This window comes from Argentina anserina, chromosome 3, assembly GCF_933775445.1.
Source record: "Argentina anserina chromosome 3, drPotAnse1.1, whole genome shotgun sequence".
NCBI lineage: Eukaryota > Viridiplantae > Streptophyta > Magnoliopsida > Rosales > Rosaceae > Argentina > Argentina anserina.
Genome location: NC_065874.1, coordinates 30697724 through 30712804, shown reverse-complemented (window position 1 = coordinate 30712804; position 15081 = coordinate 30697724). Strand labels below are relative to the sequence as shown.

General features: G+C 37.9%; 2 protein-coding genes and 1 pseudogene across 2 annotated transcripts; all 3 read right to left on the bottom strand.

Annotated features, from left to right (window-relative positions):
• Positions 1 to 957: 957 nt before the first annotated feature.
• On the bottom strand, positions 958 to 3071 carry LOC126786434 (putative FBD-associated F-box protein At5g56700). Its single transcript, XM_050512264.1, is given in 7 exon segments — positions 958 to 1194; positions 1278 to 1436; positions 1586 to 1660; positions 1692 to 2322; positions 2324 to 2359; positions 2361 to 2451; positions 2996 to 3071. Coding segments are annotated over 7 exon segments (1305 nt in total).
• Positions 3072 to 3666: 595 nt separating this feature from the next.
• Positions 3667 to 4866, bottom strand: LOC126787472 (F-box/LRR-repeat protein At3g26922-like; annotated as a pseudogene).
• A 2938-nt stretch (positions 4867 to 7804) lies between these two features.
• LOC126789460 (phosphoinositide phospholipase C 4-like) lies at positions 7805 to 11511 on the bottom strand. The gene is made up of 9 exons (XM_050515612.1): positions 11158 to 11511; positions 10671 to 10867; positions 10022 to 10157; positions 9690 to 9932; positions 9376 to 9602; positions 9109 to 9226; positions 8795 to 8938; positions 8575 to 8661; positions 7805 to 8334 (listed from the first exon to the last, which is right to left on the bottom strand). Exons 1-9 carry the CDS (start codon positions 11476 to 11478, stop codon positions 8041 to 8043), a joined length of 1767 nt encoding a protein of 588 aa, XP_050371569.1. The 5' UTR covers positions 11479 to 11511; the 3' UTR covers positions 7805 to 8040.
• Positions 11512 to 15081: the final 3570 nt, after the last annotated feature.

Genomic DNA, 15081 nt, shown 5'->3' with positions numbered 1-15081 from the left:
ACTTTCAGTGAATGTAAACACAGAACAAAACAATGAAGAAGAGAAAAATTCAATGGAATAAAGCAAACCCAGTTGACTAAAATCAATACTAAGTCTTTACATGAAGAGAGAACTTACCCAGAAAAAGCGAGTGATGAAGAAGATGATCTCTGAAGAAGACGAAAGGTTTGAGAACCCAGAAAGAACTGAAATGAAATGAGGGGGTTTTAAAGAGGTTTTGAAATGTTTTTTTTTTGGGGTAATTAAAAACCCGCTGCATGATAACGGGCCTCTTACTGGGTCTAGGAATATTTGGGCCGGTTAATGTTTTGTTTGACCCGAATATGGGATCCGAACTATCAAATTTGCTGTGAAATGCCTTTGCTAACTTTTGTTTACGTATTGCACCTGCAATGCACCAAAATATTTGGCGGTTTTTGAGATCTCAATCTCTTGGAAGTGTGAAATTCTGTCTATGATAACAATGTTGTCTTGATTATATGAAAACCAAAATATTATTTCAAAGTGTTGATTCTCTCGATAATACAATACAGCATATAATATGAGGTAAAACTCTTTATAAGATGGTTGTGTTTCGTATTTAAATTTAACTTGTATCTCTGAGAATTTCACCAGAAAAGCAAAACAAAGTTATAAAACCTGTACACTAGAAGCCAGATATACATTAACAAATTAACAGAGGACCTCATTCCCTAAGGTGATCCGTACTCTTGTAAGGCAAATTGATTCAAAGTGCAACAAGAGATATTCAAATAGGAAATCAAAAGTTGATAAAACCTCACGGCGATCAGTTTCCTCAGAGTATATACAATGGAAGAAATAAACAGTAGTCTGTTCATATTACATTTTCTCTCTAGCCTACTAATGATAATTTCAGCATGGAGGATATAATATCATAAGTTCATAATAAGTTACCAAGACAAGGGAGTAGAACAACCGACTCTCTTCGGAAATCTCTCACTGTCTGTTGACATCATTTATCGCTTCTAGTCCCCCTTCAAAAGATCTAGAGAAAGTAACCCTCACCTTCTCCAATACTGTTGCAGCCTTGAGCAAACTCTTCACTGCATACATTTCATCCTCGCCTCCATGAAATGCATAGATTTCAATCTCTTTAAGACTTGCGGAGAAACAAGGAGGAAGTGGTTCGAAAGCCCCATCATTATTTACATTATCGTTGGACAGGCTAACCTCCTGAAAGATCAAAGTTCAGCAATTTTGACATAATTACAGAAAAACACAATGCACAAAAAACACTGCAATGCTTATGAATTGACCCCTCTGAGTACGAGAGTTTGAAGACAGGGACAGTTTTGGAGCATCACCAATAGTCCTTTACAACCAAGATCTACTCGCACTGAATTATGTACCGACTTGGTTACATCATAGAACGAGGGCATCTGGACAAGAAGTTCTGATGCATTAGTTTGAACAACCTAAGCACAGAGATGAAGCCGATCATCAGGACAAAAAAAAAACATTCAAGCCATTACTGGTATAAAAAGGCAATGCAACAGCAACACATGCAATTTGTAAGCGGAATTGATAACTAACTCAAAAATTAATGATAGATAAGGATACATACCTCAAAGAAATAAGAACACGTAGTTAGGATCTTCAAACTAGAGAGCCCAGTAAGTAGCTTATACAACACGTAACTCTGATGCTCGACATCTTACTAGGAGGAACACTAATATAGTAATATTAGCCTCATATACTGATGAGTTATGTATGGAATATTCATTGAAAAATTCACCCGCATAAGAAAAATATGTCAGGCTAACTCCAAACACCATAATCTGGCAACCGCCTGAATCACTGGAAATTTGCAAATCGCTTTCATTTATACTCAATGCCGAAAACTTTGGAGCACAAATACTCACAAACTTGAGATTCCCCCAATCACAATTATGCAGAGACAATATTTCAAGAACCGGGCAACCAGAAAAGAGTTTCTGAGTTGAGTATTCATCAAAAAACACCAGAGATCTCAGTGTCAAGCTTCTTAAATTTGATAGACAAACAGTAGTAGGAACCTTGAAAGTAAGAGGCACATCTAGTTGTAAGTCCTTCAGTGTTGAGGAACTAAACAAGGAATGAGGCAAACAAAGCGGTCCCTTCAAGCTATACAGGCCAAGGAAAAGCTCTTCAACATTGAGCCTTACTAATGCAGATATCCAGTGATTAAGACGAGGTGCATCACCTAACACATCAAAGCAAAGAGTGAACTTTTTAATAGCAACACCACGACGAAGCATGAGTGCTATTTCCACAGCATTCACAATGGCAGATCTCTTATTAAGAGTCGCTTGAAAAAAGCTGTGTGGGAATTGAATTCCATAAGTATTCCCATCTTTTTTAAAGTTGTTCCGATAGCATTCTTTGTTGAAAGAAAGGAGAGAAGTTTTTGAAGAACCACATCAGGTAAATTGTTTAAATTCTTTATGCCTCCTTCCTGTCACGAGCTTACTCTTTTGCTATGCAACTCGTGCGGCCTTAACAACTCCCTTATGTTAAGTCAGCCTTACTCTCGCAAACGTCATGCTAGAACAATTGAAAGACAAAAAAGAATATCTCGAAAGAGAACTTATATTGAACAAAGAAAGAACTTACAAGTATGCTTGATAGCTTGCTTCTTGCTTGATAGAGCAAATGAGAGGGGTGCCTTGTTATTTATAAGCCTCCTCATCCTACTTAGCTAGTTCTAGATATTTCTAAGACTATGTACAATGTAGAGAATTCTAGAGAACTCTCCATAAGTCTACACAAGTCTACATGACTCTAAGATGATCCTTGAGTGTTCTAGAGAATTCTTGAGTGGTCTAGTTCTCCTAACCTCTCCAAGGTTCTAGAGATGTCCGGAAATGTCTCAAGGCTTCTTGAGACTTCTATCGCCTTCTAGGATCTTCTATGATCTTCCAAAGTGTTCCGTCATATTCCGGATCCGTCTAGAATGCTCAAGGTAAAATTTTGCTGAAGTTTGGCGGGATGTGACATTCGGCCTCTCAATTCTCTTCTACACCATCCACCTTCTGCCTCTTGGGATTTAGCATTTGAGAACTTATATCCATATCTCACTAGTCTCTGTTATGCAAAATTATCTTTCAATCATATCCATTGAAGCAAATAATCTACAAGCTTTGACACTTTTGTTCTGATCACTAGTAGTTGAAGGCAACACAAGGCACAATTACAATTTCACTTGCCTACCATTTGTAATATCGTCTAGATGAATATGATAGTACAAAACTGAAAAAAGAATGTAGCCCACTTCAAGTATGGAAAAACAAAGTTACTCAAATCCAAGAAACCATGTCTTTCATAAAGGAAAGAACTTTACCTAACGATGGTGACCCAGAGGAGGTGAGAGAGGCGAGATGATGAAAGCCTTCAAACGTATAAGCTTTGTGGTCTTCTTGGGCAAAATATGAAACGGGTGCAAAGAGGATTGAGAAGTTGGTATTCTATTGCCTTTTGGGTTTTCACTATGGGGAGCGCGGGAAAGTGGAGCTCTTTCCCTCCAAATCTAAGAAACTGCTGGAGCTAATGGCCAGAAAGGTATTGTTGGAGTCCAAATGTTTGAGAATGGTCTAACAAGTAATTACACGTTGCCATGGATACTAAAGTATGGAGGTCGAAATTGAACATGTTCAATCCATCTGCCCATCACAAAAGTAGTTTACAATCAATTTCTACAGAACCCTGCTCAAGTGTCAAAGTTGTTAGACCATTGAACATGGGCATCTGGTCAAGAAGTTCTGGTGCCCCAGTTAGAGCCGCCTAACAACAGTCAGTGAAATCATCATCAGGCCCAAGTAATCTTAGAGTCAATCATTCATCGCAAAGAATGTTAAATTCCACAAAGAATGCAATTGGTAAAACAATATTGAGACATCAAACTTAAATTGTAGATTATTAAAGAGGAGCAAACATACCTCAATGTCACAATGAGATATGGTTAGGTCCTTCACACTATAAAGCCCTTCAAGAAGCTTATGCAACAGGTAGCTATCAAGTCTAGAGCCCTTTTGATAATCAATACTAATACGAGCTTCATGTACTGACGAGTTACAAAAGCAATAGTCATGCACCAAGTGCCATGAGTAAGAAAAATATTCCAGACTAACACCAAAAATCCTTATCTGGCACACAATTGGGCCCCTGGAAATCGGCGACCGGCTTTCATTTATGATCAAATTTATAAGGTTAGGAGCACAAATACTCACAAATTTGAGATTTCCCCACTTACATTCCAGAAGTGTTAATTCTTCAAGGACTGGACAACCAGAGAATAACTGCTGGATTGAGTATTCTTCATGAAACACCACGTCCGCAACTGTCAAGCTCTTCGACTTGAGAAACAAACAGCAGATGAAACCTTGAAGCTACAGGGCAGACGCAATTGCAGCTGTTTAAGTGTGACCGAAGTAAGTAAGATTGAGGCAGGGAAAATGGTTCCTTGTGGCTATCCAGATCTAAAATGAGATCTTCTACATTGCGCTGCACCATAGCAGAGATCCATGCACTAACACGAGATGCATCACCAAGCACGTAAAACGAAAGATGAACCCGTTTTATGTCAGCAGGACTGCGGAGAAAAAGTGCTCTATCCACAATATTCACCAAGGAAGATCTTCTAGCATGCAACTCATAATAAAATTCAAGGTTGGGAATTGATGTCCATGGGTATTCCCATCTTTTCGAAAGTATGCTTGTTCTGATAGCCTCTTTCGTTGGAAGGAAAGAAATGATCTTTTCAATAACCACATCAGGTAAATTGTTCAGACCCTTTTTTTCTCTTCCCATCTCTTCCCCACCATTCCACTTGTGCCTTTTTGGTTTCACCATTTGAAAACTTGAATCCATATTTCAGACTTCAGAGACTTTTCTACACATACCAATATACCAAATGGTGTGCCACATCAGATATCACATAAAACAAACAAGACACTGATGGCTGATGAGATGAGAGTCATGCCATAAGTTTGCTTCTAGAACACACTTCAAAATTTCAATATCAGCCAATGTAATGCGTAAAAACCCATTATCCTAACCAAAATAAATACCTTTCAGAACTAAGCTAAAAGAGCACAATTATACAAAACATTATACTAAACAAGAATTATGTCCAATATCATAGTGCAGTGTTCTTAGTTATCTGAGATGATTTGTAATTTTGTATTCGATTCTTAAAGACATAAAGAAGCAAGAGAATAAAGGCCACTGATATTAAGTATGGAAATAAAGCGAAACCCAGAGAACTCAGTTGATCAAATTCACAAAGCCGTGTATTTCCATAAAGGAGAGAACTTTACCTTGAAAGGGTGACCCAGAGGACGGCGGGAGAGGAGTTCTGATGAAAGGTATAAGCTTTGTGGTCTTCTTTGGCAACATAGGAAATGGGTTCTGAAGAGGCGCCGAGAGAGAATAGAGAAGATGCAGCATTTTCATATTGGTCTTGCAGTTTGTGGAGAGTTACACAATAGAAGCATTGTCTTTTCGGTTTTTACTCTGAGGAGCGCGGGAAAGTGGATCTCTTTCCCTCCAAATCTGAGGAACAATTAGGTTTTTTTTATTAACTCTACCTCGTCGGAGAGATTTTTCCGGCGCGTTTCTCCGACTTCCAGCCACCTTCCAGGGAGGACCGGAGGTGGAGTATGCTCCCACCATTGCCATCTCTAGGAATCGGTGGTCGGCGACCCTCAGTTCAATCACCAACACTGGTAGCGATGCCATAAAGTGGGCTTCCCACGGCAGTCTAAGCCACTGTTCACAGCCACAAACTTCCACATCGGTACGACGGTATGTGGGAAAACACCCACACTTCCCTAAGTCTATAAAAAGAACCAACACTTTCCAAAATAGGTAATGAACTTATGGATTCGGCTACTGTGCGCTGTACTGCTGTCACATTTGTTTTTATCTTAAGTACTATTTAGGTAAAAAAAATTTGACGGAATATGGTGAGTTTTAATTTATGAGTTTGTTTATTTACGTATTACATATATATAAATTCATTCTATACTCAAAGGTAAACAATTATTTTTTATCATTATAGCAATTGCAATACCCTCTAGACTTGAATTATTAGCGTTTGCTAAAATTTCTCAGAAAGAACTTCAAGAAGAAAAAGAACAATATAAAAAGTTAATAAAATATAGGAATAACTTTCCCAGAAATACAAAAAATTATTAGGATATTATATATAGAGTTCAACGTAGAATCTACGAATCTGAATAAAATATTAATGCTCTTCGAGAAGTCTTCGAAGAAGATCAAAAACCCCTTTATTTTTTGGGCATCGGTTAGATCCGCCCTAGCTAATATCAAAGTCTGCTTAGCTCAAAAGCAGGTAGGCTAACCTTATGCCACAAAGTTGGCTTCTCTCAACTAACAAAAGAGAATCCAAACCAAAAAATTATTAGGCCTTTTGTATTACAAAAGATTCTGATAGGTGGCAAAAATGTTTTCATTCAAGACATATCCAAGAGGATCAATACTCGATAGAGTACGCTTGTAGAATACTGAATACACTCTATGACGAATTCTCTCATCTTCAAAGAGAGATAGGAGTTGAAGAACTTGACCCAACTCGACCAAGTTTGATAGAATTCCTAAACTATTTATCCAGCAACAAGGCTGCAGAAAAGCTACTTGAACAACTTGAGAGATTTCATCTCAAGATCAATCAACTTGAAGAAGTAATCACAAGGATTGGAATGCTTGAAGTAAAGCTTGATTACTTCAAAGAAAAGCAATATCTGCTAGACATAGAAAAGAAGTTAGTTCGAACAGAAACCTTTGCTAATAACATCCAAGAGCAAGCAGTTGAACTAAGAAAAACCCAAGAAATTCTTAAAAAGCATTTATAAGCCCTTATCGTCCGAATGGATGAACCAAAGGGTTAAGGTAAAGGTCAAGGAGAGAGACAAAGAAGCAAAAAGTTTATATCTTCCTACTTCAGAAGCCCTTGCTGAAAACCTGAAAGTAATAATTCATCAGCAAAATTATAATATTACATATCTTCAAGAAATAGGTACGGAGCTGGAAGAACAATTCAGAGAGTTGAATCTCAAACTCTCCCATTTGCAAAAAAGCATAGAAGAAATGAAAACTGAAGCTGGAACAGAGAAAATCGATGAAGAACAACTGACTCAAAATGTAGCTAGTAAGGTGATCTTATCTTCCTACCCAGGAGAAGAAAGCAACCTTAAGTTTAGTGAACCTAAGCTTATTACCTGGAAATTCCCTAGTTTCACTGAGAGAATGAACATGAAGATGTTGAGCAGAGTATTCAGCGAAAGGAGCACAATTCCTGTACAACTCATCAATACTCAAGAATTTGAGTACAATGAGATAGAGTCAAGTGTACGGGAGGCCACAGTTCCTAAATTTAGATTCAACGAAATTTATAAGAGAGGATCTTTCCTTCTTGATTCTCACAGGTTCAAGATTTTTTAACTAACCATTCCGGTAACATGCAAAGAAACTGACATAAGACTGATAACTCAGAAAGAAGCAAGTGAAGCAATTCGAAGAAGTTATTTATACATGCACATTGGAGCGGTTCAAGTTAGAATAAAACTTCTAGCCAAAGATGAAATAGATTGCTCTGTTTTATGTCTCCTGCAAGATGACAGGATAACAGACTTCAAGAAAACTGACACCTCCAGCTTTGATCCTGAGGAGTCTGTTGATGTTGTGAGCTACATTCTACGGGCTTAACATGATTTTTCCTGATATGATTTGTTTACTTTTCTATTAGTATAATTTGTGAGCGATGGCCGGAGTAATTGGAATACTCTAACCAAAGTCAAGTGTATCCCATAAAACATCTTATAGAAAATGGGAAGACCAGAGAAGCATTGTAATTTGTAAATGTAAGTATCTAAATATACAACTGCTGTTCTCACTCAAGTGCAAGGTGAGTAAGTCTCTTATAATTAAGGTGCTAAATAAATGAAAAATGGCAGCAGCACCAGAGGGAAAATGAATATGAATGAAACTTCATCAAAAGACCAAGAGCTTTGTGCATATTCCTCATGTGAATTCAAATCGCATGAGAAGCCTCACTGAGTTGTACTTTTCTCCTTTTCGGTTGAAGAGCGGGACTGCACGAATTCCTTGTCTCAATTCAGAGATTGGCAGACAAGTTTGGCCACCAAAGTCATCTTTCTCGGACATGTCATATTCATGTACCTCGATTCTAAGCAGAGCCAACTCGGGGACTCTGAGCGGAAATGTAAACTCTTCTCCCCAAACAGGAGTCCAATCGTCCTCTTTTTTCTTAGTTTTCTTCATTACCTCATCAGCTGGAACTCCTGCTATGCCAACCTGCATTACACATTTAATTGTTACGTACTACCACTAAGAAGTCTATATCTCACTAATGCTGATCAAGTACTTCAAGACATGCATACTTCACGTTTATGAGGTAACTTGTAAAATGAAGATACTGTAGACGTTGAAATGTTAAACCACTCAATCCACTGGAAATTGAAGAGCTATACGTAAAACTTTTTTTTAAAAAAAGGCTTAGAAGTTATGGGGTCTTTTCTCTAAAAGGATACTTACCCTGGTGTAAAAATCTGGTGGTGAATATAAATCAAAGTGCGTATGTTTGAAATCCAAATGCCAACCATCTCCCAAGTATACTTTCACCTGCCAAGAAAAATACTACATCTAAGAAGCCTCCTCTGAATAGGAGAGGATAAATTAAGAAGCAGTTATGCTTAAAACTTTTGCTTCCTTCAACTTTGAACTTTCAAAAAAGGATGGACAAAAAATTGATCACCTTTAAAGTCTTCTTTACTGGCAATTTTTCTTTAGGATCGAATATCTGTTTATCGTTCATAACAAAATCAGGTTTTTTCACATAACCACAGCCTCCATTTGCTCTAAACATTCCATGCATCAGCCAAAGAGATTTACCATATCCCTGTCATCCCAAAGATATGTTGACTTTGAGGTCAGAATATGCTACTGGCAGTGTGACAGGTACATAATATAAAATCAAAAATAGACTTCTCGGCTTCTGGCATATAGTCTGCCTAGGAGGGGGACGCATGACTACTAAAGTGAAAGAAAAATAAACGAATTCAAGCTAACCTGCATATTAAATGCAACCATCTGGGCACCATGCATCCAACCAATAAGTGGCTTATAGTTGGAGGAGTTGAACCGTGTTCCTTTTGGATACACCCTTAAAATGTTCTTCTGAGTGAACCTATGAATGAAAGTTTTAGAAGTCCGGAGTTGGTCAGTTGGAATGTATATAATTGTAAAAGAAAGATGATGCAGATATATTCATCATCTTGGATTATAATAGAAGGATTTGGGATGTCATTGTGCATTTGTGCTAGAAGAAAAAAGCACCTAACAACATCAGTTCCATGAGATTCGGCAGCTTTTTCAAGTGCTTGTTCGCTCAAACTAAGGCGTCTAACTTTATCAACTTCAACTTTAAGTGCCTCCTTTAATCCACCTTTTGGTTTCCCAGCATGGATTGCAATTAGACGTTTGTACAATGCAGGTTCTTCTTCACGACTTGATTTATTGTTATCTTCATAATCCTGACTTTGTTCACTTGCTTCACTTTCACTCTGTAAGCCAAACAAAATTTAATCACCAAAAAGGTAGAGACATTAAAGGCATTAGAGCTATCATATGGTCTCATTTCTCAATCTCACCATATCAACATCTTCGTGTTCTTCTTTAAGCTCTGAAGGCTCATTTCCCCATTCATCTTCATCGCTATCTTTTCGTTTGTGTAAGTTCTCAGCCTTGTCGTTGACACTTTTATCCTCAAGATACTCCTTAGGAGGTTTGGTAGATATGATAATTTTATACTTCAGTTCTTCTGGTGAAGGTAATTTTTTGAAACATTCAGAATCTGGAATGAACAACACATCCTTGAATGTCTTCATGAGCAGCTGTGGAAAGAGAAAAAAAAAGTGCAGTGTTATATAAATAGATATTCTACTAAGAATTTGATCACTAGCAGAACGTAAGAGAAAAATACCTTGGCTACTTTAGCTTGGAGATCGGTGGTAAGGTGGTCTTCAAGAGTTATGACAACAGGGTATGGAGAATCCGTAAAAGCATGCTCTTTAATTGACTTCAAGCATTTAACAAGTTCGACTGGGGTTGTCAAGGTCCTAGATCAGAAATGCAGACTATGAATATCCATCTCATGAGTCTGAAAATAGAACTATTAACAGGAAATCCAGTACCAAGTTGCCAACATCAACCCAAATATCTAAGCCAGAAATAGCCTTCAACATCAAGGATAAACTTTGTTTCATAATCAAATGCATAATTAGCTGTATGCATAGAATTTAGAAATGAAGGCACACTTAGCTTTATATTAATTATGCTACAACTTTTGCAACTGAACTAAAATCAATGATCATTCATTACGAAAAAAATATTGATCGATAATGAGATAAGCACTGAGGAATACTTCATTTCACTTCCTACTTAATTCAAGGCATCAGTAAATGGGGAAGACGGCCAACATGTTTACATTATGCAGAGGCATAGGATTCAACATACAACAAGTTTCCAATGCAACAAGAAACAGCCAGGGAGCCAATAAACTACGGTAGCAAAAGACATATTCATGCTTGGGGGGGGGGGGGGGGGGGGGGGTCGGACATAATTAGTTATACCTTCCATGAAGAACATTCACATCATCCTTTGCCGAATTAGGCCACAGATCAAGCTCTATCACTCTCACACCTCTCTTCAGTGCCTGGATGATTGGAACATGACTGCAATCACTACTGAGTTGATTTCCAGTCAAATATGAATTGTGTCCGGTATATATGTAGTAATGAGACAAAGGAGCTGTCATATCCTGATGAACCTGAAACCAAGTACCCAAATTTCCTAAAATTAGCAGTTTCTTAAACTTCAATTTCACTTGCCTTACAAGTTAAAACTCAATGTGTCAAAGCCTCAGTTCACATCAATTTAGAACCCAATTTGCATATAAACAGAAACATCAACCCAAGTAAAGAGAAAATGAACTATCTTCAAAGCCTAAAATTGAAGTCAAGCATCGAGTTGACTTAATAAAAATATAAAAACAGAACACTAGCTTCCGCAGAAAACTCATCAAGTGAATCAAGAACAACCAGGAACCGAACACACTACCTGGTTTTCGATGGGAGGGTTGAGATCCGCGGAAAACAAGTAATGGTGGAAGTCTTCAAGAGTGAGCTTGCGTCTCGTTATCAACTTGGCAATGTGGTGGTGCCTCTTCTGCAGCACCTGCTCCACGATCCGCTCGGCGTCCGAAATCGACGCGCCGCCGTAGCCCTGTACTTCCTCCAGGAAGCTCCTCAGCTGCTCGGCGGTCATGTGGGTCCCCCCCTCGGCGTACTTGGCGAAGTATTCCGAGACGTCGGAAGGTGGCTCGGCTTCTGTGATCCTGAACTTGCGAGTGAAGCACACGCACATCCGGTAACTCCCCATTTTCGCCAAAACTGGAGCCTCTCGGAGAGACAGAGACAGAGAGAGGAATGCAAAGCAGTTGAGCTTTCGAGGGTTTAAATATAATTTGGGTCCAGAGTGATTATCTGATGAAGTCAGACAGGTCGACTCTTTCTATATTCTTTTGTCACATTGGCGCCCTTTTTTCTTTTCTTTTTTTCTTTTCTTGTTTCTGTTCGTTATTTCCGTTTTGGAATTTATCTTTTTTTTTCTTGGGTCTAACACTTCGGACTCAGAGAGCAAATACGGTACATGTCTTTCTTATGTGGTGTTTTTATTTTTCACATGCGGATAATCGAATTAGTGACCTCCTATTACCATGAGTATATGACATCAACATTTGCCGCCCACTACACCAAACCCTTTGGGTCGGAATTTATCTCTTTTTGGTTTGATACAAGTCATATAACATGACCAACTCTGCAACTTTTCTATTTCTTGAAGAGGAAAATCTTCAAAAGTTACTGAGCCGGGAAGAGGAAGAAACCGTTACACAATTGCACCGTTCCAGACTTCCATAACCCGCTCATGAAAAATTTATTCTGCATGAATCAATTTTCAATTTAGTTTCCACTTTCCACCTAGTTAAATTTCTTTTTATTCAGTTTTACCATTTTCATAGATAACAAAAAAAAATCAATAAAAATGCCCTTAATTATTTACATACTACTTTTAAGAAACAAAGGATTGAGCCTTAATATTCAACCCGTACTTACCTGTCTCACTAGCTGTGTTACCAATGTTCGTAAGTGCATCTACAACAAAATTTGCCTCTCTGATTCGCAAGAGTTTTGAGCATCTTCACTCTCACTCTCACTCTTAAAGGAATTGGTATTGCGTCAATGATGCATCGATTAAAATTCGTGTCCCACTTGAATCTTAATAAAAGCATGAATCAAGCGGCATGGAGACCTGATTTTAATAAATGATATAGTATTTTTTGAATTACAATAGTCTGATGAATGATTTTTTGTTTGTTTGCATGAATCATTAGGGAGACTTAAGTGGCAAGATCAATTAATGGAAGTTGGTTGTCATTGAATTTGACTAACCCCTATAATTAGAATCGACCACATATACAATATTACATCATGGTATTGTTAATGTAATGGTGCAGTTGGTTGCTGGATAGCTATAGGGTGAATTGAAATCAGAAGTTGGGAACCCTTGGAAGGTTTACAGTCAAGTCGATCAAGTCCATTACTTGTGATGTGTCCCCACGACTGAATGAAAGAATGAATCATGATTAATTTTGATCATCACGTGGTTTAATTACTGACATGTCTAAACGTACCCATGCAATAAAGCTAACACCTACTCCACCCCTTCACATCATGAAATATGAAACACGTTCCAGCCACATTATGAAATATGTCAACTTTAGTTCACATTTGCTATCATTTTCTCGTCAAAACATTGTAGTTAATATCATCAATTTCGTAGTCCTTATCCGATTCACATTCACATATAGTAATAGATAAGCTAGTGTCAATAATTGTTACTGTTATCATTTTAGTATTCTGTCAAGTGTTATTAAGTCCTGAGTTTGAGTCATGATAAGAAAAAAGTGTGAAACTCTTTAATTTTTTGAAGAAATAAAATACTACGGTTATAATTGTTTGTTTTCAAAGTAAAATCGTCTAAATTGTTCATGTAGATTATCTAGATATCCCATCAGAACAACGTCGGATCACATAATCAGTCTAGAAAATCCTAGAGCCAAGATTTAGATAAATTTGGTTGTACTAATCTTCTTTCTAGTTTGTATGTCATCGCCGGTCGGCGGTGGAGGTGGTTTTAGCAAAAAAGCTTGAGGGTTAAGGTTCATTAGGAGAAGTACAAAATTAACCTGCATCACCGGAAACAGCCAAAATTCCACAAAATCTGAGGTGACAGCCATGGAATGTGTTTGTAGTGGTCGTGGGCCATTTGACTGAAAGTTGGTTATATTTATGAGTTGTAACGCGTCTGCTAGCAAATCGACAGCCATGGAATTAGACCATCGACATGGTTTCTGTTCATAGATTACGAGTTTACGACAGTAGAGATCGATCGACTTTCGGTGCTACTCCGGCAATGACTGACATGAATTGTGTGGTATGAATCACAAGAAAATAAATTGTGTGGTGTGAACTGTGAAGTAGAATAACTATTTTCTCTATACAAATTCCATTTCCAAACGGGCCCTATTAGTTTTAATGTTGTGCCAATAGATGTTCAATTGTTCATAGTGTAGACACATGAAATTTAATGAAGTAAATTATCTTCGTTAAATAATTAAATTGACCAAGAGCCCGAAAAAATTGCACACGTGGCCAAAAGTCAACAAAGTTGGTGCGGATCCGAATAAAACTCGTGTCAACACATAAACGAATGATCGTAATCAAAGCTACGTGATTTCGAAAATTGAATGTCATTGACGATTCGAAATGGTAATCAGACATTTGATTAAATTAATAAATTCTTTAACGGCTATAATTAAATCAATTATTTTCTGTTTAATTTAGTTATGAAAATGACTAATTTTGAATTAATCAGAAAATACATATTGATTTAATTATACAATTAAAGAAATTTATTATTTTAAGTGTCATTAAAATATTCTACAAAATATAAACTTTGACACTATAAATAACCCTTCAACATGAAGAGAATGGGGGATTTTTAGACTTGGAGAAGAAGGAGAAGAAATCACTTCAGCAAGATCACTCTCGACAAGTCCCGAAGTCTCTCAAATCCACGAAGAATCATCAAGCGGCCAAATCGCTCGTTCTTCATCAAATCCAAATCCAACCTCAAGTCCACGAAGAATCTTCAAGCGGCCAAATCGCTCGTTCTTCATCAAATCCAAATCCAACCTCAAGTCCACGAAGAATCTTCAAGCGGCCAAATCGCTCGTTCTTCATCAAATCCAAATCCAACCTCAAGTCCACGAAGAATCATCAAGCGGCCAAATCGCTCGTTCTTCATCAAATCCAAATCAAACCTCAAGTCCACGAAGAATCGTCAAGCGGCCAAATCGCTCGTTCTTCATTAAATCCAAATCTAACCTCAAGTCCACGAAAAATCATCAAGCGGCCAAATCGCTCGTTCTTCATCAAATCCAAATCCAATCCAAACTCAAGTCCACGAAGAATCATCAAGCGGCCAAATCGCTCGTTCTTCACCAAATCAAGTCCAAATCAAACTCAAATCCTCAAGATCAAGTGCATGTCACCCTTGAGCCAAATCACATACGGAGATAGAATCAGAGGAGTTCACCAAAGATTGTAACCCCGCGCTTGATATTCAATAAATCACATTTTATTTGTACACATGTCTCCATTCTTGTTTGGTTTTCAGATTCGCGTTCTACAAATTGGCACGCCCAGTGGGACATTTTTGGCCTCTCATCTCCTTCTCCGAAGAAATCTTCAAATCAGTTTGTGCGATGGCTTCCAAGAACAACCAAGTCATTCCAACGAAGAAAGCCAAGTCCACAACCGCGAGGTTAAGCAGAGAGGCCGAGCTGATCAAGAAGTCCAAGCAAACATCCTCCAAATCAAAGAGTGAACCGATTGCCCTTGTCACCCGGAGCGTGGCTAG

Bases quoted from the DNA above. Each gene is read 5' to 3' on its own strand.
- LOC126789460 (XM_050515612.1), bottom strand. From the start codon at position 11,478: ATGGGGAGTTACCGGATGTGCGTGTGCTTCACTCGCAAGTTCAGGATC. The intron at 10,868-11,157 runs GTAGTGTGTTCG...ACTTGGTTTCAG, and splicing joins ACCCTCCCATCGAAAACCAG to GTTCATCAGGATATGACAGC. The intron at 10,158-10,670 runs GTATAACTAATT...TTTCTGATCTAG, and splicing joins GTGAATGTTCTTCATGGAAG to GACCTTGACAACCCCAGTCG.